This window comes from Saitoella complicata (genome assembly GCF_001661265.1).
Source record: "Saitoella complicata NRRL Y-17804 unplaced genomic scaffold SAICOscaffold_1, whole genome shotgun sequence".
In the NCBI taxonomy this organism is placed as follows: Eukaryota; Fungi; Ascomycota; class Saitoellomycetes; order Saitoellales; family Saitoellaceae; genus Saitoella; species Saitoella complicata.
The window spans coordinates 1,448,878-1,476,293 of NW_017566992.1; the positions used below are offsets into that span (position 1 = coordinate 1,448,878).

General features: G+C 54.2%; 10 protein-coding genes and 1 non-coding gene across 11 annotated transcripts; 5 read left to right on the forward strand and 6 right to left on the reverse strand.

Annotated features, from left to right (window-relative positions):
* Nucleotides 1-15: 15 nt before the first annotated feature.
* Nucleotides 16-1,663, reverse strand: SAICODRAFT_28681 (uncharacterized protein). The gene has a single exon (XM_019167199.1). The coding sequence runs from the start codon at nucleotides 1,585-1,587 to the stop codon at nucleotides 97-99; it is 1,491 nt and encodes a 496-aa protein (XP_019027726.1). The 5' UTR covers nucleotides 1,588-1,663; the 3' UTR covers nucleotides 16-96.
* A 666-nt stretch (nucleotides 1,664-2,329) lies between these two features.
* SAICODRAFT_87541 (TPR repeat-containing protein C19B12.01) lies at nucleotides 2,330-4,869 on the reverse strand. Its single transcript, XM_019171503.1, has one exon. It carries the CDS (start codon nucleotides 4,785-4,787, stop codon nucleotides 2,340-2,342), a length of 2,448 nt encoding a protein of 815 aa, XP_019027727.1. The 5' UTR covers nucleotides 4,788-4,869; the 3' UTR covers nucleotides 2,330-2,339.
* A 363-nt stretch (nucleotides 4,870-5,232) lies between these two features.
* Nucleotides 5,233-5,305, reverse strand: SAICODRAFT_t13. Its single transcript has one exon. It is a non-coding gene; the product is annotated as a tRNA-Arg (tRNA).
* A 468-nt stretch (nucleotides 5,306-5,773) lies between these two features.
* Nucleotides 5,774-8,952, forward strand: SAICODRAFT_22959 (uncharacterized protein; the record flags this gene model as incomplete). The annotated part of the gene is made up of 4 exons (XM_019166663.1): nucleotides 5,774-5,930; nucleotides 5,986-6,284; nucleotides 6,337-7,934; nucleotides 7,992-8,952. 4 exons carry the CDS (start codon nucleotides 5,774-5,776, stop codon nucleotides 8,950-8,952), a joined length of 3,015 nt encoding a protein of 1,004 aa, XP_019027728.1.
* Nucleotides 8,953-9,224: 272 nt separating this feature from the next.
* Nucleotides 9,225-10,531, reverse strand: SAICODRAFT_87546 (oxidoreductase; the record flags this gene model as incomplete). Its single annotated transcript, XM_019171504.1, has 1 exon — nucleotides 9,225-10,531. The coding sequence occupies exon 1, from the start codon at nucleotides 10,197-10,199 to the stop codon at nucleotides 9,225-9,227; it is 975 nt and encodes a 324-aa protein (XP_019027729.1). The 5' UTR covers nucleotides 10,200-10,531.
* A 3,033-nt stretch (nucleotides 10,532-13,564) lies between these two features.
* Nucleotides 13,565-17,206, reverse strand: SAICODRAFT_63584 (UDP-Glycosyltransferase/glycogen phosphorylase; the record flags this gene model as incomplete). The annotated part of the gene is made up of 5 exons (XM_019170002.1): nucleotides 16,999-17,206; nucleotides 16,400-16,950; nucleotides 15,635-16,357; nucleotides 13,801-15,613; nucleotides 13,565-13,728 (listed from the first exon to the last, which is right to left on the reverse strand). Exons 1-5 carry the CDS (start codon nucleotides 17,180-17,182, stop codon nucleotides 13,565-13,567), a joined length of 3,435 nt encoding a protein of 1,144 aa, XP_019027730.1. The 5' UTR covers nucleotides 17,183-17,206.
* Nucleotides 17,207-17,235: 29 nt separating this feature from the next.
* SAICODRAFT_111714 (uncharacterized protein) lies at nucleotides 17,236-18,308 on the forward strand. Its single transcript, XM_019165318.1, has 2 exons — nucleotides 17,236-17,516; nucleotides 17,571-18,308. Exons 1-2 carry the CDS (start codon nucleotides 17,346-17,348, stop codon nucleotides 18,147-18,149), a joined length of 750 nt encoding a protein of 249 aa, XP_019027731.1. The 5' UTR covers nucleotides 17,236-17,345; the 3' UTR covers nucleotides 18,150-18,308.
* A 492-nt stretch (nucleotides 18,309-18,800) lies between these two features.
* On the reverse strand, nucleotides 18,801-19,557 carry SAICODRAFT_28683 (uncharacterized protein). Its single transcript, XM_019167200.1, has one exon. It carries the CDS (start codon nucleotides 19,433-19,435, stop codon nucleotides 18,968-18,970), a length of 468 nt encoding a protein of 155 aa, XP_019027732.1. The 5' UTR covers nucleotides 19,436-19,557; the 3' UTR covers nucleotides 18,801-18,967.
* A 535-nt stretch (nucleotides 19,558-20,092) lies between these two features.
* On the forward strand, nucleotides 20,093-21,013 carry SAICODRAFT_4796 (Metallo-dependent hydrolase; the record flags this gene model as incomplete). The annotated part of the gene is made up of 1 exon (XM_019168909.1): nucleotides 20,093-21,013. The coding sequence occupies one exon, from the start codon at nucleotides 20,093-20,095 to the stop codon at nucleotides 21,011-21,013; it is 921 nt and encodes a 306-aa protein (XP_019027733.1).
* Nucleotides 21,014-24,836: 3,823 nt separating this feature from the next.
* Nucleotides 24,837-26,024, forward strand: SAICODRAFT_75287 (SMAD/FHA domain-containing protein; the record flags this gene model as incomplete). The annotated part of the gene is made up of 2 exons (XM_019170967.1): nucleotides 24,837-25,271; nucleotides 25,452-26,024. Coding segments are annotated over 2 exons (1,008 nt in total), but the record flags the coding sequence as incomplete, so codon positions are not given.
* A 350-nt stretch (nucleotides 26,025-26,374) lies between these two features.
* Nucleotides 26,375-27,254, forward strand: SAICODRAFT_28685 (uncharacterized protein). The gene is made up of 3 exons (XM_019167201.1): nucleotides 26,375-26,512; nucleotides 26,572-26,859; nucleotides 26,915-27,254. Exons 1-3 carry the CDS (start codon nucleotides 26,406-26,408, stop codon nucleotides 27,039-27,041), a joined length of 522 nt encoding a protein of 173 aa, XP_019027735.1. The 5' UTR covers nucleotides 26,375-26,405; the 3' UTR covers nucleotides 27,042-27,254.
* Nucleotides 27,255-27,416: the final 162 nt, after the last annotated feature.

Genomic DNA, 27,416 nt, shown 5'->3' on the forward strand with positions numbered 1-27,416 from the left:
CAAGTTTTGAATGTTAATCAGTATTATTTCTCACGTCTTCATGCATGTTTCGTCCCGTAGCGCCCAATGTATCCAAATCCATTCTAACATGCTAAATCACACCTCCTCAACGCTGCCCGCACTCATCTCCCTCCCCCTATCAATCCTCCCTACAGCCCTCTCCACACTCTCACAAAACCTTCCACCCTCCCAACCGCCAAGCAAGCCGACAATACCACTCCTCTCACACAACGACCAAACCTCCCCTCCGCTCCTCACCCTCGCAAACCACACTCTGGATCCACTTTTCTCGTACTCGGTTACTACTTCGAGGAGGATTTGGATTGCGGAGGTGTCGATGTGTGACATTGCCCCGAGATCGAAGATAATGTTTGCGTTGTGGTGCGGGGAGCGGGTCGGTTCGTGGGATGGATGTGCGTGGGGGTGGCCATATAATTCCAGCCTCCGGAGTCGATCGCGGAGTTGTCCGGTATTTGCGAAGGTCAATGGTTCTGGGACTTTGACGATCAAACACCCCTCCACATCTTCGAGTTCGCAATCATCGTCCCTCGAATGCGCATCATTCTCAGCATTCGCGAATTGACCACTCGTCCCCCTCACCCGCCCCAAAATCTGGATCCGGGGAGATGTTGAATGCTTCACGACCAACACCAAACTCAAACCGACACCGACCGCGATACCCAACTCCAAACTCCAAAACACGCTCAAGAAGAACGTGAGCGCGATGAAAGCTAAATCCCTCCACCCACCAACTCTCACAAAAAACGCGATTTCATCAGGTGCTTCGACACAGAGGCCCCAAGCCACGACAGAGATGATCGCAGCGAGTACGCATTTAGGGAGATAGAAAAACATGGGCATCAAATACCTCGTCGAAAGCACCACCAAGATCGCGAGGATGACCCCGCACATCTGGGTGCGGGCTCCCGTCAACGCGTTTATCTTTGAGCGCCCATAACCGCCGAATGCGGGGAGAGTGCCGAACATCCCGCCCAAGACGTTTGCGGCGCCGAGGGCGACGAGTTCGCGGTTTGCGGAGACGGAGTAGTCGTATCGGGGACCCAGAGATTTCCCGGCGACGAGGGACTCGAAAAATCCGAGGGTTGCGCAGAGGAAGGACGTTGAGAGTACGGTACGGACGTGCTTGAAATTGTGTGCGCGGGGGGGGAAGGGATCGATTACGAGGTTCGATGACTTGACTTTTCCCAGGATGGAGACGCCTTGGGCATCCCAGTCGAAGTAGTCCGCGAGGAGGGAGAATGAGATAACGACCAGCAGGATCTCGGGGATGTAGACCATCCCTGGATACCGTGGTTGGAGCTTCGCCTTGATCACCCTCAACGTGACCAATATCGTAAACGCGGACAACGCGACGAGTGTAGTGAGGCGGTGCGCAGACCCAAGTGAACGCAAGACGAAGAGTCCCTTCGCCAGTGTTGATTTATGGTGGATATCGGATTGTTCGGCCAGCATTGTCAAGCCTGTACAGATGAGTGATTGATCGATAATAATCACCACCCCAACGGCGGAGATGAAACCCCGGAGGAGGGCACGAGAGAGTACACCATCGAGGAATCCGAACCGCATCACGCCCGCTGCCAACGTAATCGCTCCCGCAAGCCATGTGATAATCCCCGTCAACACAACCTTCTCATGCACCGTCGCATCATGCGGCAACTGCGTCCGAATCGCCTCCGCTACGAACAACGACAACGCAGCCTCAGGCGAAACATTCAGCTGCCGACAACTCCCAAAGACAGCATACACCAACGGCGGAATAACACTCCCATACAAGCCATTCACAGCAGGGATCTTCGCAATCACGGTGGCGTAGGATAAACTCATCGGAACGCAAATCGAGGCCAAGGTTAGGCCCGCGACGAGATCACCCCAGAATAGGGAGAGGGAGTATGTTGGAGCCCATGAGATTACGGGGACGTAGTAGGAGGTTTTTCGGAGGGTAGGGTTTTGGAAGGTTGGGCGGCGGGGTGATTTTGGGGGGGTGTCTGTGCCGTTGTAGAGGAGTCGGGGGGTTGATTGGCCGGAGAGGAGAGGTGTCGTTGCTCGGGAACCGGGGGAGGGGGGTGGCATGAGGTGAATCGGACGAGTTGCGTCTCCTTCTGTTGCTGTCCTTCGACGCGGTACGAGTAGATCTTCTTTTGGTTTTGCCATGATTGTGATGGCCGTCGTTCGTCGTTGTCGGTGTTTTTGTTACGCGACGGGATAACGAGCTCGCAACCGTCGCGATTGGCTTCGGTCTTGCACAAACTCGCATCGACCAACTTCCACCAAAAAAATCTCGATTTTATTTTATGCCTCGATCTATAGCTATACCTTCCCTACTCATTCTTCAATTCCTCAACCAACTCTCCCAACCTCTCATACTCGACCGTATCCTCCCAACTATCCTTTCCACGCCCCCTAAGCGTCCTCACCACACTCCTCGAACTAAACTTCCAATCCTTACACACAACCCCACCCATCCTCCCCTCCCTCGGTCCCAAACTCCGATACGCATCGACCAAGTCCTCGGCGGCTGCACATGCACCCCTCCACGCCCCAATCTCAGTCTCGAGATCAGGACGGTTCGTCCAGACCCGGTAGGCTTTGATGTGCGCGTCGAGTGCGTCGGCGGGTTTATCCCGCCAGAGGTGGAGTTTCGCCATGAGTTTCCACAACCGTGGATCAGCCGTAATAATCGGCTGCACGACATTTTTCATCAAGTCATTCACCTGTCTCGGTAATCCCCTATTCCTCGCCTCCTCCTCGCCCTCGGGATACGTAGCCCCGACGACCTGGTTAATGAGCACTTGGAGTACCTCGACATCCAAACACTCTTCCCCGATTTTCTCACCACGTAACTCGATGACCCTCTGGACAGCCCTACATACCTCCCCCCACTCCCCCACATCCGCACTCACGAGCATATAATTCTCCCACATTCTCCAGGAATCAAACTTTGCTCCAAGACCTTGCTTCAGCGCCATAAACGCATCCCGCTTCCTGGAGGGTACACTCCTCAAGAATGCAGAAGCGAGGTTATTCCATGATTCACCGTCTTGTTGGTCCATACCTACACAACGCGTGAATGCCTGGACCGCGATTTCCCAGTCCCCTAGTTCGAGGCCGATACAGCCGTAGGTGAACCAAGCGGGTTGGTTGAGTGGGTTAATCTTCAACGAGAGCGCGTATGCGTCCCTCGCCATCTCATACTCCCTCTTCGTAAACCAATGTCGACCCAATGCCCTCTGGGCCTTCGCATACCGCCCTCCACTCACTTCCCACGCTGTTTCCCAATGCGCAGGATTCCGCTCAACATCACCCAGCAACGTCCACAATTTCGCACTATTAGGGTTTACCTCGAGTTGAGCCCTCAGCACCTCAGCAGCCTTATCCTCCCTATCGATCGCACCATAACACATCGCGACCTCCGCCCACATCTCCAACCTCTCAAATATCTCGAGCGCGGATTTGATGGCGCCGAGGGAGACCCAGCGCGTGGCGAGTTCGGATTCGAGATCCCAGGATGCGGGGAGGTGGAGTTGCCATGCATACCCCAACCTCTGTCTCGTCGTCGCTGAATCCTCCCCATCCCCCGCCGCACCTCTCCTCAAAAAGGACGTATGCCCCGCCTGACTCGCCTCCGAACGCGTGTTGTGCCGCGAAGCATCGACATCATCCAACAACTGATCAACCAAAGCTTGTAACTGCAACGCACTCCTCTCCACCGTCCTCCCCTTCCCAGCCTCCAACCGCGTCCGAACAAGCAACGCATGCGAATGAACACTCCAATTCCTAGGATGAGCCAACACGCGCGCAGCGTAGGGGGACATTTCTTCCATTGTGATACCGTCGTCTGGGTTTGTGTTTTTGATGCAGATTGTTAGGCCGAGGAGGATTGTGGAGTCGAGGGGGTGGAGGGGGGATGGGGTGTTTGGATCTTCAGAGTGGAGGGTGGGGGGGAGGGAGGTGGGAGGGGTGGGAGTTGTGGAGAGGGAGGGGGGGATGCGGAGGTCGGGGTTTGGGATGGGGGTGGTGGAGGTGGAGGTGAAGGAGATTGCTTCGAGGAGGGTGTCGTCGTTCAAATCGAGCGTTTTGGGCGCTGGTCCCGTGGAAGGCTGCGCAGGCTTGTCCAATACAACGATCTTCTCACCATCCCTGATTCGTTCAGCCGTGGGTTGTCCGGAGTCCCGATCCCGCGATTTCGCAACAACAACCAACTGCGACGTATCAAACGTCTGAAACTTCGTCCTTCGTCCCATCCGTCCCGTAAGCGCCCACTCCAACCCACTTTCTTTCCCAGCTTTTTCAAACATCCCGAACGCTTCGCGATCATTCCCGTAATGCGTCATCGCAAGCCCTGTTTCAATGGAATGTCTCGCAAGGAGGTCGCGAGAGCCGTGGGATTCAACTAGGGGACGGATTGAGGTTAGGGAGGTGAAGATTGTGGTGTGGAGGGAGGCTGCGGGATCATCCAGGATTCGTTGGTGGATGAATGAGGCACGTGCGCGCCACCATGAGGTTGTCGCAAGGTGTTGGAAGGACAGTGTGGAGGTGTTGGTGTCGAGGAGGGTTAGGGCGAGGAAAAGGTAGTGCGGGCGGGGGGTAAGGTGGTAGGGGTCTTCGCCGTCCCGCGAGAGGTCGCGAAGGATTTGTTTTTGGAGACGGGTGTGGAAGGGGGTGTCTGTGGCCAGAGAGTCGGGAAGGAGGAGGGTTGGTTCGTGGGAGAGGTAAGGTCCTGTATAGTTCGATTGCACGAACGCATGCAACAATGCAATAGCCAGCATCAACACAGCAAACTCGTCCTCGGGGCTAGGATCATATCCGACAGTCTCCTTGACTGTCGATGCCACGAACGCTGCGTAATCGCATGATTCCCTCAATGCAGCGACGCGGGGATCGGAGGCTGGGAGATCAGTGCCGAGGAGTGCACGGGATTGTTGAGAGGTGAAGACGGAGGGGAAGTGGCCTTCGAGGACTTGGTGGGCAAGGTGGGTTGATGGGTCGTCGTTGGGGACTGAGCGGTCTTCGAGCAAGTCCCATTCGAGCGAGTTGATGTCGGCGGGCATCTTGGTGAAGGGATCGAGGAGGAGAAGGGGTGGATGGCACGGTGGACGCGTTTTGTTCGGGAGGTTTTTCGGCAGTTGAATTATTTTGGATTACATCAGCGTAATGCAGGTGCAGTGTACACAGGCTGTGATTAGTCACGACACAGCTAGGCAAAAGCCAAAACGACCCACCCAGGACTCGAACCTGGAATCTCTTGATTCGTAGTCAAGCGCCTTAACCATTGGGCCAGCAGGTCTCAATTTTGTTTGTCGACCCTAACCCTAAAAATATGATAGGTAATGATCGAGCACTACGCACGGTCTCGCACTTTATCGCAAGATGTCGACGGCACTTCCAGGAATTATCCTGGCCATGGTCTCCACTGTATCGGCAACACACCTTGGCATGCTATGAGTTACTATGGTACATGCTGGCATTTGACCTGACTGCTTAGGGTACGCACGGTATATCGACGGCACTTCCACCGAAGGTGATCCCAGAACGAAAGCTCCGTGTCGCCTGACATCACCCGCGGGTCGAGAAAGGAGGTAACAAACACATGTCGATCTCAACAGACTCGCGTTACTATCATGAACTCCTGAACGTGCCTGTCGTCCTTATAAACGGGCCCTCCGCCCTCCGCCCTCCGCCCTCCTCCTTCCCCTTCCTCCACCTCGGTCAACGCGACCACTACAGTCCCTTCCTACACTCTCTACGATCAACAATGAAGCTCAAACCCGACATTATCTCCTACATTCTCTTCACCACAGCCGCGGTTGGTGGTGTCCGTGCACTCAAGTTCCCCCACCGTGACCTCCCGTGTGGAACTGTCGATGGAGGCGATACCGTCATCTGTCCCCGCGGCCAAATCTGCGAACTAGGTCCACACAAACCACCATCCTAGATTTCCACTCCACCGCTAACTTTCTTGCACAGCTCTCTCCCCCAGCCTCAAAACCTGCCACCCCTCCCCCCCAACTCTCCTCCAACCCCGCTCAGCCCCCGTGACATACTCGACCGACGGCTCCTGTGGCCCCGCGAATGGAAATACGGTATGTGATCCGAACGCGATGGGATACACTGGCACGTGTTGTTCGGAGTATGGATGGTGTGGGGATGGGGATGCTTATTGTGCGGTGTCGAATGGGTGTCATACTGGGTTTGGGACGTGTACGATGGTACCGACGACGGATGGAACTTGCGGGCCGGAGGTTACTTGTCAGGGATGGCCTCAGGTATGCTTGAGGCATGTGGTACTTTACGAGGTCCGGTGCTAATTGTATACAGGGCGAATGTTGTTCTGAGTATGGGTGGTGTGGGGATACGGATGCTCACTGTCTTGTCGCGAATGGATGTCAGAGTGGGTGTGCTGATGGTTCGTCGCCCACTTCGACTACGACCATGAATATGCCTCCGGCTACCTCGACGGCTGCTGCTCCCGCTTCTACGATGAAGGCTACTACTGATGGTACCTGTGGACCTGATGTTTCTTGCGAGGGATGGCCTCAAGGAACATGTTGTTCAGAGTACGGCTGGTGCGGCAACACCGACGCTCACTGCCTCGTCTCCAACGGTTGCCAGAACGGATGCACCGATGGTTCTCTTACTACGATCTCCTCGACGTCGACTGCGCCTGCGACTACTATGGCGGTGACTACGGATGGAACTTGTGGTCCTGATGTTTCCTGCGAGGGATGGCCTGAGGGGACTTGTTGCTCTCAGTATGGGTATTGTGGGAACACGGATGCACACTGTCTCGTCTCCAACGGATGTCAAAATGGATGTATCTCCCCAAGCTTCACCTCGACCAGCCCTACTACATCTGCGTCATCGATTAGTGGGAGCACGGCGCTACCGAGCGGGTACACGTATACTACTGATGGTTCTTGTGGTGGTACTGTTATGTGCGGTGATTGGCCTCAGGGAGGGTGTTGTTCCCAGTACGGATACTGTGGAGACACGGATTTGCATTGTCTTACCTCGAATGGATGTCAGTTGAACTGCACGGACTCGACCACTTCTGGTCCTACCTCGTCTTCCACCGCAACTGGCGGCGAAGGCACGATCTCGGGTCCGCAGGGAAGTGGTGAAAGTGCAAGCCCTGATGCTTCTGTCACCACTGACGGAACTTGTGGTGCCATGTACAACTACACCGTCTGTGGCGACTGGGCCGGTCCGGGAAGTTGTTGTTCCATGTATGGTTTCTGTGGTGATACCTCCGCTCACTGCGGTGCTGGTTGTCAATCCGGAAACTGCACCAGCGAACCCGATACATTTTACCAGCCTGTTCCTGCTCCTCAAGCCACCGGTGCCGCTGCCGGTTCGTTCGAGATTGTTGGGATGAGTGGAGCACCGGCGATGCATGCGGGTGTTATGCCGAACGGGAAGGTTATTTTCTTGGATAAGGTTGAGAATTATACGCAGGTCAAGTTGAGTGATGGGCAGTATGCGTATTCGACCGAGTATGACTTGGAGACGAATACGTATTTGCCGTTGCAGTATGAGACGAACGCATTTTGTTCTGGTGGTGCGTTCTTGCCGAATGGTGTGTGGGTCTCCGTTGGTGGTAATGCGCCGTTGTCTGATATTGACCCTACCGTCGGTGATGGATTCACAGGTATTAGGTATCTCGACCGCACGGATGATTCGCATGCCGGTCAGCCCTGGTCTGAGCCGGGAAACAAGTTGAGTACGGCCAGGTGGTATCCGACGGTTCAGACACTTCCAGATGGGAGGTTGTTTGTCTGTTCTGGGAGTTTGAATGGACTTGATCCAACTGTCTCCAGCAACAATAACCCGACTTGGGAGGTTTTGAGTGCGGAGGGAATCAGTACTGGCGAGTCGGTTCCGATGGATTTGTTGATCAAGGCTCAGCCTTATTACATGTAGGTTTTCGTGACTCTCACCTCAAGAGAGGTGAAGCTAATATGCGTGACCTACAGGTACCCATTCATCCACGTACTCAAGAGCGGAAACCTCTTCGTCTTCGCCAGCAAATCCAGTGAGATCTTCGACGTCGACACCAATGCCACCGTCAAGTCCCTCCCTGACCTCTCTGGCGACTACCGCACCTACCCCAACACCGGCTCTTCCGCCCTGCTCGCGCTTTCGTCGGCGAATAACTGGGAAAGTGAGATCGTTATTTGCGGTGGTGGAGCGTATCAAGATACTTCGTCACCGTCTGATCCGTCATGTGGTCGTATCAAGCCTGAGGATGATGTTCCAGTTTGGGAGATGGATTCCATGCCCGAGGGACGTGTGATGGGTGAATGGGTTATGTTGCCAACCGGCGACCTCATCCTCCTCAACGGCTGCAAACTTGGCGCACAAGGGTTCGGACTTGGTCGTGCTCCAGACTATGGCGCCTTGCTTTACCAACCCAGCAAACCCCTTGGATCCCGTTGGACCAGTTTGGCGAGTTCGACGATCGAGCGATTGTACCACTCCGTTGCTCTGTTGTTGCCCGACGCGACTGTCATGGTGTCCGGTTCAAACCCAGTTGAACAGCCGATGTTGGAGCCGGATGCCGCGAATCCGTATGTTACGCGTTTCGAGGTCGAGATTTTCACGCCCTTCTACGGTATCACAACGCGCCCCGTCATCAACTCTCTCTCATCCTCCACCATTACGCCAGGCGGCGATAACTTCACCATGTCAGTCAACGTCCCCGCCGGCGCCAGCCCAGCAGATATCAAAGTCTCCTTGTACCACGAGGGCTTCGTGACGCACAGCGTACACATGGGTACGAGATTGTTGTTCTTGGATATCACTGTCAGTAAAGATTTGAGCACGATTGAGATTGCGCCGCCGCCGAGTTTGAATGTCGCGCCCCCGGGACCGTATATGGTTTTCTTGATCGTGGATGGGGCGCCGAGTGTTGCTGAGATGGTGATGGTTGGATAGGGGATGGAGGAGCTTGACTGGGGGCGTTTTTGTGCTGATCTACGTGTTGCGAGATACACCCTCGTTTGTACTTTTTTGTGCGGTGCTCTTGGATAAGCAGTTATGTTTTGCTACGGCGGATCTTGATATCATTTGGGATAACATAAACATAGTGTAATCACTTGCTGTATAGCCGTGTCACGGCGGAAGTGTAAATCATATGGGTATTCACTATCCTATCAGATCGTAATCGTACACTCTCACAATCTCGCAATCTAACAGCCGCGAACTCTTTAAGAGTTAACAACCTTACCGCCGTTGACGTGAATGGTCTGTCCAGAAATGAAGGAACCATCCTGACTAGCCAAGAAAACATACGCAGGCCCCAACTCACTCGGCTGTCCAATCCTACCCATAGGAGCAGGGGACTTATGCCACTCGCTCAAGGTCTCCTCATCCATCGCCGCAGGCTGGAGGGGAGTCCAAACGGGTCCGGGCGCAACACCGTTTACCCTGATTCCCTTCTCCAACAAGTTCTGCGACAAAGAGCGGACGAAAGCGACGCCTGCGCCCTTGGTCATGGAGTAATCGAGGAGGGTTGGGGAACCGGAGTATGCGACTTGGGACACTGTGACGATGATGTTTCCACCCTTGGGGATGGAAGGGAGTGCGGCACGTGTGACGAAGAAGGTTCCGTAGACGTTGGTTTTGACCGTGCGGTCGAATTGGTCGGTGGAGATGTCGGTTAAAGCCTTGGTGTCGTACATGACCGAGGCGTTGTTGACGAGGATGTCGAGGGTTCCACCGAAGGCGGAGATGATGGAGGCGATAGTGGTGTTGACCTCAGTCTCGGAGCGGATATCGCAGGGTTTGCAGATCGCGGGCTTTCCGCCGAATTTCTGGCAGAGACGGGAGGTCTCTTGGGCATCCTGCTCTTCCTCGGGCAGGTAGATAATGGCGACGTGAGCACCCTCCATGGCGTACATCACGGCGACAGAACGGCCGATACCGGAATCACCACCAGTGACGAGGGCGGACTTGCCGGCGAGTTTGCCGGCGGCTTTATAGTGGGTGAAACCGTCCTCGGCTTCTTGGAGGTTGGTGGCGGGCTGCTTCTTCATGTCGGATTGGAGACCGACGCCGCGGCCGCGCTGGGTTTCGGTGGGGAACTCGGAGGGTTTGGAGAACTCGCCCTTTTCGGTTGAGGCGGTGGCCTGGCCGGTGAGGGAGGAAGCGAAGTCCTTGACAGTGTCGAGGGGCCCTGACATTATTGTCGTTTGGTTGTGTATTTGGTCGAGGAGAAGAAAGGAGAAGGACAGCTGCTAGCCTTTATATCGCAGCTACAATGCCTTGATCGATTATTCGGCGAAGCATGTGATCCCATCGAGAGGGATTGGTAACTCCGTGGGGGTTACCAATTCCCGCGATTCTTGACGTCATGCCCGAGTTCGAGACCGCGGTTAATTCATCTCTCATATCCGGGTCGAGGTAACCCTACTGGTGATGAATAACTGAGAGAACCGACCGTTGCCCATGAAGCAAAGTTTGCTGACTTGATCGTGGACTGGATCTCTCGGCTGAACTGAGTTGCTTCGTTTCTGCACTTTCCTGGTCGTCGGTGCGTACGCATGCACGTGCACGAGGCGAGCGCCATTCAGCGCGATAAGCGCGTTCTAGAAAACCGCCGGCATGGTTGACCGTCGACGGACGCGGGCCATAGCCATGGCTCAACGAAATATGATCACCACGGTGATGGCTCTCACCGCAAATGTCGCCGCTGTCCGCCGGTGCTCGAACTCGGTCTTGTCGTGTGACTGCACGTGACCTGCCTGCGTCGATTCGGGATTCGTGGAGGCTAGTGACCAGTCTGCAGCCTAGCGTGTTTGTTCCTTTGCTCGGCGCTCGAGTGCATCTCCAGATTCCACCATGTATCACGCCTAGTCCCGACCTCGTGATTCGTCGAGCGTTGTCATCCGTGGAACCGAAATAGTAGGCCAGCTGTGCTGTGTACATTCATCACCATTGCAGGCTGCCTTTTGCTATCAAGAATTCCAGAGTTGAATCAGGTGTGGCCTGTGTCATCTGTGCAGGGCGGCCTTGGGGTCGTGTAGTCGACCGCCCGTCTGCGTCCTGTGAAGCAAGCGAAGCTCAAGTCCGACCGGCGGGTGGGCAGCGATGCCGTACGTAGTCCGAACCGTAGAGTTTGTTCTTCAACACCTACCGTGTCTACACCTAACTTAACAACATTGATAAGAGCTGCGGGACAACGAGACGTAAAATTTTACTTTCGAAGACGCGGCCAAGCTCGGTGTACCGTGTAGCTGGGCAGCGCAGGGTGCGTGGGACTTCGGAGTTCAGCGGAAGCTTCGTTCCGATGACACTACATTTTAGACGGAGGTTGCTCCGACTCGTACAGGGTCGGAAGTATGTAGCCGTCCCCAACATCCGGTGGGGGTTGGTAATAGCAATTCAGTCTTTGAGTGTTTCCTTGCAAAGAAGGGGTCGCAACCTTCAGACCTAGTGAGGATGAGGGTGCCAGGAAAGGAGGTGAAAGACAAGTGTGCAGGGGGCATTAAAGTGCGTGTGTGAAGAGAGGGGAGGCTAGAGATGAAAGTGAGGGGGATCAGTTAGCGACTACTTCGGGAGAGAGACTCCCGTGCTGTCGAAGTTCATCCAGGGCCACGAAAGTGTACACCCTCGAAGGCAGCCCTCTTGCCCCAGCAGCCCACTCAGTTTGGGCTTATACACCTGGTGAATTCGGGGGAGCACCGCCGCACGACGAAGGCCGTGCCACTGTATCCAGGGTTGAACCGGAATGGCGTGGTTGACTGACGGAGCGGGCGGTGTAGTCATAGTGAACTTAGTGTCGTCGCGTGCTGGCTGGTCGTGGGGGTGAGGGTTGCTGAGAGCGAAACTGGTGGCAATCGAGGATGTTCGGAAAAGACTACTAGAAGACCCGACTCGGCCACCAGGGTAATACCATAGCAGGGCCGGTACATCTTTCGCCTTTCCTTGCACTTTCAAAGCCAGGTTGGATTGCTTCCCGTCGAAAGGGTTGTGGGGGCGAAGCGGGTAAGCCCGTCCGGATCCGGTCAGCGTCGAAAAAGACAGAGTGTGTTAGCGAGTTCTTGAGAACCGAAGCTGCAGCTAGTTTACTCACATAAGATACGGAAGTGTTGGGCGTATGTTGTCGACACGGTCAAGAGCCCTACTACCAGCATACATCAAATATGCGCTACCTGTGTCCGAAGACTTGTATCCATGGGTAATGCCAGGCGAACCGAATCCGACATTTCGCAGCTCTTGACCGAAAAAGGCTGACCGGGGAAGGTCGTTTGGGGCTCGCTCGGGAAGACACTCCGAGTCACGCGGATCGTAGGGCGGAGGGCTGGGTGACGGTTACCGAAGACGGTCAAGAACCCTACTTTGGCGTCGACACCCGGTTCACATGCATCAAACATGCATATCTGTGCAACGAAGACCTGTGCCCGCTGAGGTAGCACCAGACGAACCGAATCCGGCATTTCAATACCCCGGGATGGCCTCTGACAGCGAGAGAACTGTCAGTATCCTCGTTGGGGATGATGGTGGTGGTTGGTAAGTGGGAAGCCCGAGAGGGAGACGACGGAGGGGTAAAAATCGTGAGAAATTAGCGCGAAACACTGGACGACGTTCGATTGGCCAGCTTGCGCGCTAGGGTCAGCACCTGTATCTGACCGGATCCGGATATGGCCAACGCAGTTGAGATAATTAATAGATATCCCGAAGCACAGAAAACTTGATATCGATGCATCATCCATTGCAATAAGAACATTTATTCAGCGTCTTGTGGTTCCTGTGTTGACATAGCTGCTTGCAGGGGGCCTGGCATTTACTGCGAGCCTGACCGATCCGGCTGCAGACATGTCGCTGCGCAGGCATCTACGAGACGACACTAATTGAAATAATGAGGCAGACATCTTGTAGGTGCTGATTGTATAGAATTACCCATGCGCTCAGCCGCCCAACCTCCGTCTCGGAGACCTTGCGCGAGTTCCCACGCTCCCCAGTTCAATCTTGACAATGTTCACACTGTCGCGGTTCACATTTGGCATTTGATACATATCTGCCCCCGAATAGGTACCTTCTTGTTAAAGTGGGGGGAGGCTTCCTTTCTGCGTCGTTCAAAAGAACAAATGTTGAAGTTCACTTGGCCGCAGGCTGAAATTTGCACAATCGTAAGGAAAAGCGCGGAGGTTTCGAAAACATCGCGCCATTATTATATACCTCCGACGTTACACGAATGTGGTGTCGTGAGATATAATTCTTCACCAAACATATGCTAGCTTCAGCCAATGCAGCCGAGGGCTACAATGACTGCTGTGAACAATGAGTAAGGCAGTAATGGCCGGAAAAATGTCCAGGGTTAAGGATGAACATCTACGTTGCACGAGGAGAGTTGCACAGGATTAAGCCGAAGTATGTATACCCATTCACTAGAAATGCGTTCAACTTCGAAGGGTTCCTTAAAGGAATAACACGTTTCATTACGAACGATCTAACTACCAATAGAAACCTATAGCAAAAAACGTCTAAAACACACATCTAACCACAAACCAAATTCCAATACTCTTACAAAGTCCACCGCACAACCCTAAACATCACTAAACTTCTGATGCTCAACATCCGTCCGCCCCGAAGTCGCATCAGCAAAATCAGGCTCATCGTCGTCAGCCGAACCATGTGTCTGCGTGACACCCTGCAACATCTTATTGATCGCCTTGAACGGGTTCAGCGAGTGCTTCGAGGCTCTCTGCTCTTCCTCCGCCAATGCCTCATCGTAATTGGTCTCATCCTCCTCATCATCCATCATATCCCAACTCTCCTCACTCGAGCCCTCGGCATGATGACGCTGAGGCGTCTTGATGAGCGACTTGGCATACTCCAACTCACGATAGATCGCCTGAATCGCATTTTGGCATCCATTCTCGCTGCGGATCTGCTCGCCGAGAACCTTGGCGCGAGCGATCATCTTCTCATCATTCGTCGCCTCGACAAGCGCCTTCGTAAACTGCGTAACATTCAACTTCTTCAGACCAATACCAACACCCAAATCCTCCACCCGATTCGCAAAGAAGAACTGGTCACCAAAGAATGGCTTGATGACAGTCGGGATACCCGCACGCAGAGACGCGCCGGTCGTTCCAGATCCACCATGATGTACCGCCACATCAACACGAGGGAAGAGCCAGTCATGCGGCGCACTCTCGATCTGATGCATACTATCCGGCAACGGCACCTCCACCTCATCCTTATCCTTCTTCTCCTCACTTCCACCACGCTCGGACCACCCCTTCGACAAGATACACCTCACGTCCGCATTCACTACACTCTCCACAACACTCTTCGTCAACGCCTTCGGGTCCGAGACAGTGATACTCCCGAACCCGATGTACACCAATTTCTTCCCATCACTCCTCGCCTTCTCGATGAACGCCGTTAACTCCTCCGGCGGCTCCCACTTCTTCTTCTTGTTCGAATCCGGATCATCGAGGAACCAGTATCCCGTGACCTTAACCCACTCCGGCCAATCAAGCGGCGGGGGCACGACACTCGGACTAAAATTGTACAGAAACGGAACTTTCTGTACATCCATCTTATCCCAACTCGTCGAACCAAGATTCAGCGTCCTCTTCCTCCACCGATTAACCTGGCCCGCCGTCGCTTTCCAAAAGAGGTTGTCAAACATGACATACGTAAAGTAATTATAACTCCCACCCATCTTATGATCCGGCACCACGAACGCATGGGGATACGTCCGCGTCCTCGTCCACGGCATCGTAAAAGCCCTGAAATACGGAATCCCAAGTGCCTCGGCGATATGAAACCCAGCCATCGCACTCGGACTCTCGATCAACACATCACTCCCCTGACACGCATCCCACGCACTCTTCAATAACCCATCAATCCAGTCCCTAAACTTACTCGAAGCTTCCTTGAGGAAAGAGTATGTAAACATCCCATTCTCCACACAAATCCTCATGAGTTCCGCTGGATCCCCTTCGACGGGCATGAACTCAATCCCATGTCCCTCGACCCAGTCTTTATACTCCGCATGCGACGCAATACGCGGTTTATGCCCCTCTTTGAGGAGTTCCTTGCACAGCGCGACATACGGCTGTACATCCCCCCGACTCCCAATCGTCAAACACGTAACCCTCAACGCCCCCTCCGGCTTAAACGTCACGAAACTCGTACCAGGATCATCAAAGATAATCGGCGGAACATCATTTCCAGCACCCTCGTTCTCGGGCGGAGGACGGGCGTCATGCGCCTTCTGGTGTCGTTCGGCGAGGAAGAGATGTTCCTCCTTATCCCGATTCGCCTGATCCATCTCCTCGACCGTGAGTCGGGAGCGTGTACGATCACGGAGCGCCTCATCGACTGCATCCTCGATAACACGTCTCGCCTCATCCCTCCCCTCCTCACTCGCGAACTCCAAAAACAACTCCTCATGTCCACGAATCAAGACTACAAGTCCCGAGTATAGGACCTGAAACCCCTTCTCCGGCTCCACAGTCTCCACATCCCGCAACGGCACGATCATCCTCGTTTTCGTTCCCGGGAGGGTCGATCGGAAACAGAGATTGCGGTCACTCGCGTATAACTTTCCATATAACGGGATGGAGCGGGTGATGTAGCACTGCCAAGTCCCCAAGAGGACTTCCGCAGCGGGTAACGCGAAATGTGACCTGAACTTATGACTTTCCTCCACCACATCACTTACACCCCCTCCCCCAACCCCCCCATCCTGCCTACCCTCCATCGGCGGCACAGCCCCACTCACACTCGCCCCACCCCCACCCATAATCTTCCCAACCCCCTTCCTCAACAACCCACCCAACCCCCCTCCCCCATGCTTCCCAACAAACTCCTCCCTCCTCGCCCCCAAATCATCACCATACCTCGAAGACGTCTCACCCTTCGTGATAGCCTCCTCGACATCGCGTTGGAGCGCGGGGTGTTGGACGGGTTCGGAGGGGTCGGTTGTGTGGGTCCCTTGGTGGCCTGTGCGTGTGCGGCCGAGGAGTTTCATGCCGGGGAATTTAGGGAGGGGAATCGTGTGCGACTTCTTCGTCGGGAGGGCATTCGTCTTTGCCGCGTCGCCCTCGGTGTCGTCATCATCGTCGTCAGCCGAAGACGAGGATGAATCATCATCACCCCCCAACGTCGTGGGCGTCCCAGCCTTACTCCCCAAACTCGCCGTCGTATCTCTAACACTCTCTCTCAACTTCCTCTCCCCCACCCCCGCACCATCCTCCCCGTTCACCTGCCCCCCGTTGCTCCTCTCCACACTCTCCCCAATCATCTTGACAGCCTCCTCCCACCCCCCAAAAAACGCAAAGAAATATTCTTCGATGAGGAACGTCTCATCATCGAGCACGACCTTAACCCTAATCCCATCCGACCCGAACGACGCACCACTCACGCCCTCCGTCTCCTCCGAAGAGGTCGACGCGGGTACGGATTCCGTTTCGAGGATGTTTGGGAGGGGAATAACGATTTTGACCGCATCCCCCGGATTATGCGCACAAAACACGACTTTCTGCATTGCCTTGACCCACTCTTTCGCCCCCAACTCCGAATCCGCACCAAAAACATGTTCCTTCCCACCCTGCATCGTAACCCGAATCTCCTTCCCGTCACCACTGACATGTACGGCCCTCGCGACATCCACTAAATGCGTCGGGAAATACAAATCGGAACTCGATGCGAATCCGGATAAGACGCCATCTTTGAGCAGGACGTATTCCCGTTTCCAGCGGAGGCCGCGGGAGGATTTGCGGGAGAGGGTGCCGGATTTGAGGATTGTGTCGTCTTTGCGGGGGAGGTAGGCGTGGAAGGAGAGGTGGTGGGGGGTGAGGTAGAGGTAGCCCTGCAATAGAACGCTCTTCAACAGATAACACGGAAACTCGACGACGGACTGCGGTACTGAAGGCCAGCCGAAGATGTTGGCGAGGCGGGTGCGGAATGCGGTGTCTGTGTCTGTGTCTGTGTCTGTTTTGGGAGGCGCGGAAGTGGTGGGACTGCAGTTTTCGGAGAGTGCGAGGTCACTCATGCGTGAACGAAGCGTTTCGAATCCTGAAGTGGAGGTGTATGCGGCTTGCATCGGTTGTTGCGGTGGTGGGATGGAGGAGGAGAACGTCGCTGTCGAGAGAGGAGCTGTCGCAGAAGGCGCTGTGACGGGTTCTCCTAGATTCAAGTGGTCCATGCTGTTCGTCTGTCGTTCTTGGTGGTCGGTTACGCAGAGTGGACGGCGATCTGTGCATGTGGGAAGATGACGTCATGTGCCTGACCAGCCACAGCCGGCAGACGGACAACCCTCTTGCAACACCCCTCCACGCAAGCGCAACTCTTTGATCTTCACCATCGCAATGGCCGGCTGCCCCTACCTCGCCCTCAAACAAGGCTCTCCCGCAGACATCAAGGCCCGCCCCGACATCACCCCCGAACACCCCCTCACCCTCTACACCTCTCCCCTCTGCCCCTACGCCCACCGCATCCACCTCGCCCTCCTCGAATGTAACATCGCCCACACCCTCATCGAAATTGATCTCGAGAATCCAAGACCGGAATGGTATTTGGAACTGAATGCGGAGGGAAAAGTTCCTGTGATGAAAGTCGGGGATGGGGAATGTGTCCTGAGGGAGAGTTTACTCATTTTAGAGTTTTTGGCGGATTTGGTTCCGGGTGTGGGGATTTTGAGGGGGAGTGCGGTGGAGAGGGCTCAAGCGAGGTTGTTTGTCGATGTTTTTGGGAAGGAGGTTATCGCGCCGTACTACACCCTCTTCACCCACCCCTCCCGCGCACCCCAAATCGCAACCCAAATCCTCACCGCGCTCAAAACCAAGATATCCCCATTATTGGCGAAACACCTGAGTACGAGTTCGGGAATCGGCATCGGTCCCTTTTTTAATGCGGCGATGTACCCGACGTACGTCGAATACGCCCTAACACCCTTTATCCTCCGTCTCAAAGTCATGGAAGCAAACAACCTCATCGAGGGTCTCGTGATTAATTCCGAGACTGCTGGACACGAGTTCGCTGGTTGGTGTGCGGTTTTGATGGGGAGGGAGGGAGTGAGAAAGAGTTTTGAGGTGAGGAGGGTTGTCGAACGGATGGTGAAGAAACTCGAGGAGGGGAGGGCGAAGGAAGCTGAGGAGGGGGTTGCGCGGTGAGGAAGGAGACCATTAGCGGGGTGAATCAAAAACAAGAACATTACCTAAACAGATTCCTCGTCGCGATTCGTACATTTCAAGTACTCAATTTCCAAGTCTGAGAGGCAACAAACAAAAACCACGGGGTCAAGAAGCTTCGGTGTATGTATGTAGCCTGAGGGTACGTAGTAGGGTACTCTTTCAGTTTCGGTGCATACCTCAGGGCGCACGAATCGCGATCGTAGCCTGAACGGCACATCCACGCTAGCGCTCGGGCCTCCCGCACTGAGACATGTCATGTCAAGCGGCGTCGCAAAATGTTCATCAAACGGCCAGGTTAGGAAGGGTGTTGTATGTACATATTGTACGTTAACGTTAGACGATAAGAAACTGTTCGCCGTCAATCCCGTTGTGGAATCCCCAGCACAATTGTATTATTTCATGATTTATATTTGAGGCTGTGTGCTGTCACCATGACCGCTGCCAACGGGCACGGTGACTGCCCTCGTTCCTTTCACGACCGTTAAGGCTACTGTTGCGTGCGTTACTACCAGTCGAACGGGAGCCCTCCAGACTTGTCTCTACCCGGGCAGGGGTATTGCGATGTGGGCCAGTTGCAAGAAGAAAGCTGATGAAACTGCTAAGTGTGTGAAGACCTGCAATCTGGGACTCAGCCTGGAGAGCCGTACGCCTATGCTGTTATCAAGGAGAACTAAGAGACGTGACAAGGGTGGTGCGTTTTTTAATGGGCGAGTAGTGCAATCTAGGGACATGTACATCACTCAGTGCCATACTTTGTGCCAAGTTACAGACCTCGCTTCGACTAACCCCCCCCGTGCTTAGGTTTTCTGCTTCTTTAAATCAAAACGACGGCCACGAATGTGAAAACGCCCAGACGGTTTCGAGGCCTTGTACACCTCGAAGCACGCCTTACACTCCCTCACTTGCACACCATGACAGCACAGCTTCTCATAATCCAACGTAAACAGCACCCTAGAATCCCATCCCTTCTCGTCCTTGAACCTCGCAACGAGCTTATCTTCTGGCTGCGTTCCAGCGATGGTGACACTCCCACCATGCCTGATAATGGCGTCCGTCATGGGGAGCCAGTCCCCTTCATATTCTCCCGTGATAACATTGATATTGTCGAGTATGGCGTTCAGGTGCCCGGTCTCTTTCCCGGAATGCACGACGAGGGTGCTTGGTGAGGTTTCGTGGGCGAAGTGGGCTGTGACTTGGATGGGGGAGTGAGTATGGTTTTTGATGATACAGTCACGGAGGAAAAGGTGGGTCACGTAGGTAGACATTCGGCTCTCTGTACACACGTAGGGTCAGTCATATTTGAGGACGGTGATGAAGGTGCGGCGACATTCAGCTTATTTCGGGAGACTTTACGTGAGTAGTCAGAAGTGCAGGGGGCGCTCAGGCTTTCATGGAGCTTTGGGAACTGTTAGGGTCGGTTGGGATCATGAGTTCAAGCCCGCGCCGACTCTCAGGCCTCGGGCCGCGTCCACAGTGGCCATCGCCAAAGGGCAACAAATGCTCTTTAGACGTCAAGCAAATAGATATTACGCTACACCAAGGCGACTTCCCTCGGTCGTTCACGTCTTAGCACTGTTGCGCATGCGCGAGAAACCAGGATCGCAGCGAGGTTGGCAAGAGGTTATTGCGGTTTGCAAAGGAAGAAACCTGGTAAGCTGGTGTCCAAGACTCGACTCGAGTACGAAGAAGACGACTATGGTTATGACGTCATCGCACGACCTGACTTAACGTCGCATTGCTCTGGAGCTCCCTGTCACGTCGCAGACACCTGACAGCCTGAGTATCGAAGAATGACAGTTACACTTCCACCATCCTTACATGAACATCTCACAGACGCGCACTGTCATCCCCACGATGACCACGATCACCTCTCCGACATTCAACGCTTGCGAACGGGTCACGTCAACCTGATGAGCGTACACATGGCAGATTGGGATGTTGTCGAGGGAGTTGCCAAAAAGAGCAGAGCCGCTACAGAGGGAAGATGTGAAAGCGAGAATCCCAAGTGTGTGCCGAGTTTTGGAATACATCCTTGGTATTGTCATCTCTACTCTACGGAGGAAGAGGAAAGAGGGGAAGACAAGGAAGCACACTACCAAGCAGTACTGTCGTCGAAGGATTCGCCTGATTTTGAGCCTACTGTTGAAGGCCTGCCATCACCAATACCGGCTACGACGTGGCTGCCCGCTCTACGCGAGCGGATATCCGCACAACTCGCCTCCAACCATCCCGTTCTGCTCGGCGAAGTAGGACTCGATGCATCGGCCAAATTGCTCCCTGCTGGTGTTGAACATTGGTCGGGCACTGCGCGCACAAGTTTGAAGACGAACATGGCACATCAGGTAGAGATGCTGTCCAAGCAACTGGATTTGGCCGAGGAATTGGGGGTGGGCGTGAGTTTGCATTGCGTGAACGCGTGGGGTCCGTTACAGGCCTTGTTACAAGAAAAGGTGAAGAAGTGGAAAGCTGGTCGAGGCAAAGGCGAAGAGAAGAAACCAGTTAGGGTATGCGTACACTCGTTTCTTGGATCCGTCGAGTCGCTCAAGGTTCTTCTGCGGCTCCCGGCGAATGTGATTGAAATTTACATTTCGTTCTCAGAGACGCTGTCGGCGAGAAGTCCGAGGATTGATGACTTGATTCAGGCAACACCGAAGGACAGATTGTTGGTTGAGACGGATATGGACAGTGCGAGGGGGATGGATGCGTGGTTGAACAAGATTCTGGAGCGTGTTGGAAGGGTATGGGATATGGAAGTGAAGGAAGTGGTGCTGGGCACCGAGGCGAACTGGAAGAGCTTTGCGAATTGGAGAATGCGCGAGAGAAGATGTAGAAGGACGTTTTGAATGCGTTATGGGATGCCAAGGCTGGGCAAGAATGCGGGTCCTATACCACGATAAAGAAGTCGAGGACCACGAGACCTAATCCCGAATAGTACGAAGTCTGAGGTATTGTTCAACTAATCTTCGACCAAAATTCGCATCTCGAGTGAAGCTCCGCTCTTCAGGTGGTTGGTACGTAACGTAGACATGCATTTGCCAATTTCGGGATTTGACGCGCTTTGCTGCGCCTTGACGTCGAGCATCGCGACTTTCTCCCGGCAGCAACAGAGATACCCAGTACAGCTTCAAAACGGTAAGGATGGCGTCCTCGTCACCGGCACCAGAGGATACACAACATGACTTCACCATGAACGCCTCGCGTCTCTCGCTCGGTTCGTTCGAGGAGAGCTTTCGCCCGGATAGTTATTTACCAGTGGATTCGGAGACCGATCCAGCGAGTGTGCCGCCACCGGAGGGGAATGAGGAACAACATGAGGATGCGGTCGTAGAGGAGGGGAACGATGATCCGTTTGCGGACTTAGGGTCTCCACTGGCACACAAGCAACAGACAGCACCGCGAAGACCAGGGAGTGGACACGCGCGGAGGTTGAGCTCGTTTCGAAACGAAGATTTCCTCGCAAGTACCCCGCGTATCGAAGAACAACCGGAGTATGGGGACGTGAACGACATTGACCCGGCTGCCGCTGAGGTGGTACAGCGCGCGGAGGAAGAGGATGAGGTTTCGTACGAGGAGGACACCATCGCGTCCCTACCATCACGAACACCGAGTTTGCAGTCCAGACAGTCGTCGTACAACTTCCCCTCGCGACAAGCTACGACGTTGGAGACGCCACTTCGGCCGGCGATGGGGCGTGCACCCACTGATACCGCGATTGCCGAACGCGTCCGTAATATTTCGATTCCAGCATCCGCTATGAAAGAGCTTCAGACAAGGTCTTATGCGGCTTCTGATGCGGGTGGCTCTATCAACGGCGGCGGAGGGCTGACGTTGAAAGAGCAAGGCGGTGTTATTGATAAGCTGCGGAAGGACAACTTCGGACTCCAGCTTAAGATTTACTTCTTAAGTGACATGCTCGAGAAGCGGAATGAGGACAGTGTGAACGAAGTCCTGAACCAGAACATTGAGTTGAAGACGGCGCTCTTGAAACTGAATCGCACGTTGCAAGAGCAGAAGCGGTTGATTGCACAGCTTGAGAAGCAACTTGCCGGGCGAGGGGAGTCCCCGGTTGCGATGCAGAATGAGGGCCTGAATGACGAGGAGTACGAGGAGCTGTTAACCATGAGAGAGCAGATCACGACGTACGAATATGAATTGGACCGCTTGCGCAGACTTCATGTTCAGCATGAGGAGGATATGGAGGAGCTCCGAAACTTGGCGAAGAAAACTTCTGCTGATACTGGCGTTGACGCACGGTTATGGGAGGAAATCATCGAACGCGAACGGAGTGAGAAGGAGATGTATCAACGCGAATGCGAGGACCTTCGTCGACAACTTCAGGAGGCGAGAACACAGCCTCAACCGAAGAGTGAGCACGAGGAACTCGAGGTCCTGGTGGAGAATTTGCAAAGCGATAACGATGATTTGAGGCGGGATTTGACTGCGCAAGTGGCGCGGTTGACGGCGCACCAGATGGAGAAGGAACAGTTGTACCAGGAGTTGGAAGAGGCGAGGTTAAATCAACGGGCTGGTACGCGGAGTGGAGGACATGAGGAGTATGAGGAGCAGATTAATGAGCTGAGGGATCGCGTGACGGAGTTGAGGGGGGAGAACGCGGAGCTGCGGAATGAGTTGGATAATGCACTGAAGGATTTGGATGATATTCGGGAGGAAGGGAGGAGGGAGATCCAGATATGGGTTGAGGAGAACCAGCTTTTGTCGGAGGATAAGGAAGCTATTCTGAGTTATCAGGAGGAGTTGGAGAATGCGTTTGAGACGTATAAGGCTGACGCTGTTGACGAGAATGGGCGTCTGAAGGAGGAGATCATGGCTTTGGGTGATGAGATTGAGTTGATTCAGAATGACCTTACGCATTTCCAGATGGAGCGTGACGATGCGCTAAGCCGGATGCAAGGTCTCGAAGGGCGTCTCCAAGAGCGCGAGGAGAGGTGCGAGAGAATGCGTGTCTTGCTCGAGGAGTCTGAGAGACGAACTAGGGGTATCGTGGATATGGAGGAGAATAAGGTGGATGATCTGCAGCGCCGCGTCCAGGAGTTGACACAGGATAAGATGAGGCTCGAGGCACAACTCGAGCGGACGAATTCCGAGGTCAGGAATTTGAGGGAGCAAGCTGATGGTGCGGCTGTTAATGTTGGTGATTTGGAGCACCTTCGTCGAACGACGGAGAGGAAGTTGGCGGAGAAGCAGAGAAGGCTTGAGGAACTCGAAGACGAGGTCGAGCGGGTGCGGAAGAGCGGTGGCGCTAGTAAGGAAGACATCGAGAAGAGGATCAGGATCGCGTTGGAGGACAAGGAGGAGGAGGTTGAGGGGCTCAAGAAGGAGTTGTGGGCGTTTAGGCAGAAGTTTGCGAAGAAGGATGAGGAGTTGAAGGGGACGCAGAGTGATTTGTCGGTGTTGGAGAGAGCTGTGCGACAAGCGCTTGGTGATACGGAGAGTGATCGTGTTGCGCTGGCACGGGTTATTGGACGTTTGAGGGAGGATTATGAGCATACGCTGGCTGAGTTGGATGAGGCGCGTCAGGATATCGCGCAGCATGAAGATATCTTGAAGGGCAAGGAGGGTCAGTTGGAGCTCATTGCCATTGAGACGAGGAAGTTGAGTGAGAAGTTGATTGCAGAGACGAAGGCGCGGAAGAGCGCCGAGAGCAAGTTGAGGGAGGTTGAGACGGGTGATAACATGGCGAAGAACCGACTTGTTGACAGGCAAGGCCGTGTCACGGATTTGGAGAGGGCGCGCGAGAGGGAACACCAGTCATTCAAGTTGATGGAGTCACAGTACCGCGAGCAGATGAACGAGCGGAATAAGCTTTTGGCTGATCTCTACGAACGCATCTCCTCTATCTCCGGCATCCGCGGCGACGAAACCGGAGGCACCGTCCTCCCCACCACGAACTTCCCTAAATTCTCCCGCAACCTTTCCGACTCCCTCAAAAACCTCGAAAAAACAATGAACGCCACAACCGAGAAATTCAAAAAGGTGCAGCAAGAACTGTGGAAGGAGTATAAGAACTTGGAGCAAGCTTTGGAGCAGAGGACGAAAAGGTTGTCGAAGCTTGAGCATGTTGTGAGAAGTACGAGTGCGGATGGGGAGGGGGTTCGGCAGGAGTTGGCAATGTTGAAGTTGGAGAATCGTAGTATGAAGGCGGAGATGAAGGATAAGGCTGCGCGTTCCCCTGCCAAAGAACGAGCAAAGGGAGAGGGAAGTGGGAGTGGGAGTGGGTCGGGTGATAGTGAAAGGGATAAGATGTGGGAAGCGAGATTGAAGGAGTTGGAGAGTCGGTTGAAGGCGGAGAAGGAGGGGAGGATCAGGGATCATAGGGGCGCGAAGGAGAAGTTGAATGCGTTGTTGAAAGAGAATGAGGAGTTGAAGAAGGGGAAGGATGCGCCTCTCTTGGAGGAGTGATTTGATGAATCGGGCTCTCTGTTTGGTTTGTAGTTATTGGGATCTATTGGCGTTAGACGGTAGCGGGTGTTTGACTATTTAACGAACTACTGAGGAAAATCGTCGTCTTATCTTCGCGTCCTCCTTTGCTTCGAGTTCAGACTTACGGCAACTGGTGGACCGGGTGTATGAGCCTTCTGCAGCATGAGTGTAGATCACGTGACGACGTACAATCGACGACCGAATAGACCGCGTAATTCAACTACAATGGACTCTGTAGACAGGAGCCGGGATCACAGATCCTCGAGGAGAAGGAGTCGGTCATCAAAAGACCGTCGTCGTGATGAACGTCCCGACAGAGACGAAGAAGTGAAGAAAGGGCGGGTCGCTGAAGCCGTAGATCGCAACCCACTGGATGACCGTGAACGTGATCGCCGCGATAGAGATCTTCGAAAGGAGGGCAGGAGTCGGAGTCGGGAGGGGGATGGAGATAGAAGAAGACGACGTGATCGCGACTCGAGGTCAAGAGAACGGAGTCCCAGGCGGAGAAGGGACGACGGTCGCATGTTAGGATCGAGGGAGCGCAGTTCTCGGCACAGGCGAGACGAGGACCAATACCGTGAACGCTCTTCTGACCGGCGTCGAAGCTATCGCGACTCGAGGGACCGCAGGGACAGAGAAAAGACTACGGATAAGGATAGTGTAAGGGACAGAGGCGACGACAAATCCCAGCAGTCCGGGCGTTCTTCCCGTCAGGCATCACCACCAACACGGCCTATCCGCCCTCTGTCTGATCAGGACACTCTCAGACCCGGCCCCGGCGACAGGGGGAGGGAAAGAGATGAAACCAGGTCTCGTCGTTCTGATCGCTCATCCCGCCAGCCATCTCCGCCACCATCCCGCTCCGTCCGCTCATCCAATCCGCTCCCAGATCAGAATGCCCTCCGCCCCGGCGCAAGCGCTGAAGGCACCCCAGCCGTCGATGACGAACCGAAGGAGAAACCAAACTTCAACGCCTCCGGCCTCCTCGCCGCCGAATCCAACACCTTCCAAGGCGTCGTCCTAAAATACCACGAACCCCCCTCCGCCGCCAAACCAACCAAAAAATGGCGTCTCTACGTCTTCAAACCCCCCGCCTCCGCCCCCGTCGAAATCCTCTCCCTCCACGCCCAATCCGCATTCCTTATCGGCCGTGACGCGACAATCTGCGATATCCCGCTTCTCCACCCCTCTATCTCCAAACAACATGCCGTTATCCAGTTTAAGTGGAGGGAGAGGGTGAATGAGTATGGGGATAGAAGGAGGGATGTCGTGCCGTATGTGATTGATTTGGAGAGTGCGAATGGGACGAGTGTTAATGGGGAAGTTGTGGAGGGGGCGAGGTATGTGGAGTTGATGGTGGGGGATTTGGTGAGGTTTGGGGAGAGTACAAGGGAGTATGTTGTTATGTGTGAGGATGTGGTGGTGTAGGTGGAGGCATAAGAAGAAGATGGGGTTGGGATTGGAGGTGTCTATGGTGCGTCTATAGATGGGCGTATTGGTCATGCTTGAAATGGGTTGAAGTCCGTGCGTGGATATAGAACACAGTTGGTACCAATAAGCCATCTCGAGTAGAAAGGTGCCTCCGCCGTCGTCTCGTTGAATTCTACTCAACCACTCACCGATCAAGACCCTCCCTTGTCAACACCCGGCATCTCATCCATAGGGTTAGGACTGGCCGCGGCTGCGCGCAGGTGACGGTCCCATGACGTCAACATCGCAAACCTTAAATCGACCAGCTGGAATGCAACACCGATATCAATTGTAACCAAATCAACAACCAACTGAAAGCTCATCATGACCGCCGCTTCCTATTCTAAGGCTTCCGACAGGCCCATCACGTTTCAGACACTTGGCACCACCATCCTCTACGGTTGTATTGCCGGCGCAATCGGTGTCGGAGTGTACGTAGTTCTTGTTCTACTGCTCCCGTCTACTGATTACTGATCGAGAAGTCGCACAGTATGACTGCCGGTGAAAAGATCGAACAACTCATCTCCAGCCGTCCCGACTCCTACGTCCCCGCTCACACCCTCGAGCGCCTCCTCGGTCTCCCCGACAAGCCTGATTCGGAGCGTTGGGGTCTCAATCATGTCATGCACTACGGGCAGGGAGCTTGCGCTGGTGCGTTAAGGGCTTTGATGAGTCTGTATGGGATTAGGGGACCTTTCGCGAATTTCATCTTTACATGTATGCGGTTGTGCGTTGATCAGACGTTGGAGAACCTTACCGGTGTTGGTGCGCCGCCGTGGTACGTATACGTCTGGGTACTTTGCTGACTTTGTTTTGTTAACATTTATACACAGGACTTGGCCTGTTTACGAGCAGTGGATCGATGTGTTGCACAAGGGCGTATACGCTTTCGCTACCGGGTACATCACCGACACCTGGTTCCCTGGCCAGTGGGTCGTTATCGACGGAGACAAGAGGTGAGGTGATGCGATTTCACAAGAGATACCGTGAAACCCACGTAGGGCAAGAGAGTGTACGATAAGCATGACAAGAGTATTAATATACCCGGAGTCAGTCTTGGTGAGTCCCGACGAGGTCCGCCACGGCGATGCCAACTACAAAGGCGTACCGTACTAGTACTGTGATGATAGCAAGAAGTTCATAGTAATATTCCAAGGTGAATAATATCGTCCTTCAACTATTATAATGATCTTCGGGTTCCCCCATGCTTCCAGTACATCACCCCCCTTAGGGTTAGGGTTAGGGTTAGGGTTAGGGTTAGGGTTAGGGTTAGGGTTAGGGTTAGGGTTAGGGTTAGGGTTAGGGTTAGGGTTAGGGTTAGGGTTAGGGTTAGGG

Excerpts from the sequence above, each read along its gene's own strand:
- SAICODRAFT_111714 (XM_019165318.1), top strand. The coding sequence starts at position 17,346 with ATGGCCGGCTGCCCCTACCTCGCCCTCAAACAAGGCTCTCCCGCAGAC. Across the intron at positions 17,517-17,570 it reads ACATCGCCCACACCCTCATC|GGAAAAGTTCCTGTGATGAA; the intron begins GAAATTGATCTC and ends CTGAATGCGGAG.
- SAICODRAFT_87541 (XM_019171503.1), bottom strand. The coding sequence starts at position 4,787 with ATGCTGGCTATTGCATTGTTGCATGCGTTCGTGCAATCGAACTATACA.
- SAICODRAFT_28681 (XM_019167199.1), bottom strand. The coding sequence starts at position 1,587 with ATGCGGTTCGGATTCCTCGATGGTGTACTCTCTCGTGCCCTCCTCCGG.
- SAICODRAFT_28683 (XM_019167200.1), bottom strand. The coding sequence starts at position 19,435 with ATGTCTACCTACGTGACCCACCTTTTCCTCCGTGACTGTATCATCAAA.
- SAICODRAFT_28685 (XM_019167201.1), top strand. The coding sequence starts at position 26,406 with ATGACCGCCGCTTCCTATTCTAAGGCTTCCGACAGGCCCATCACGTTT. Across the intron at positions 26,513-26,571 it reads GGCGCAATCGGTGTCGGAGT|TATGACTGCCGGTGAAAAGA; the intron begins GTACGTAGTTCT and ends GAAGTCGCACAG. Across the intron at positions 26,860-26,914 it reads GGTGTTGGTGCGCCGCCGTG|GACTTGGCCTGTTTACGAGC; the intron begins GTACGTATACGT and ends ATTTATACACAG.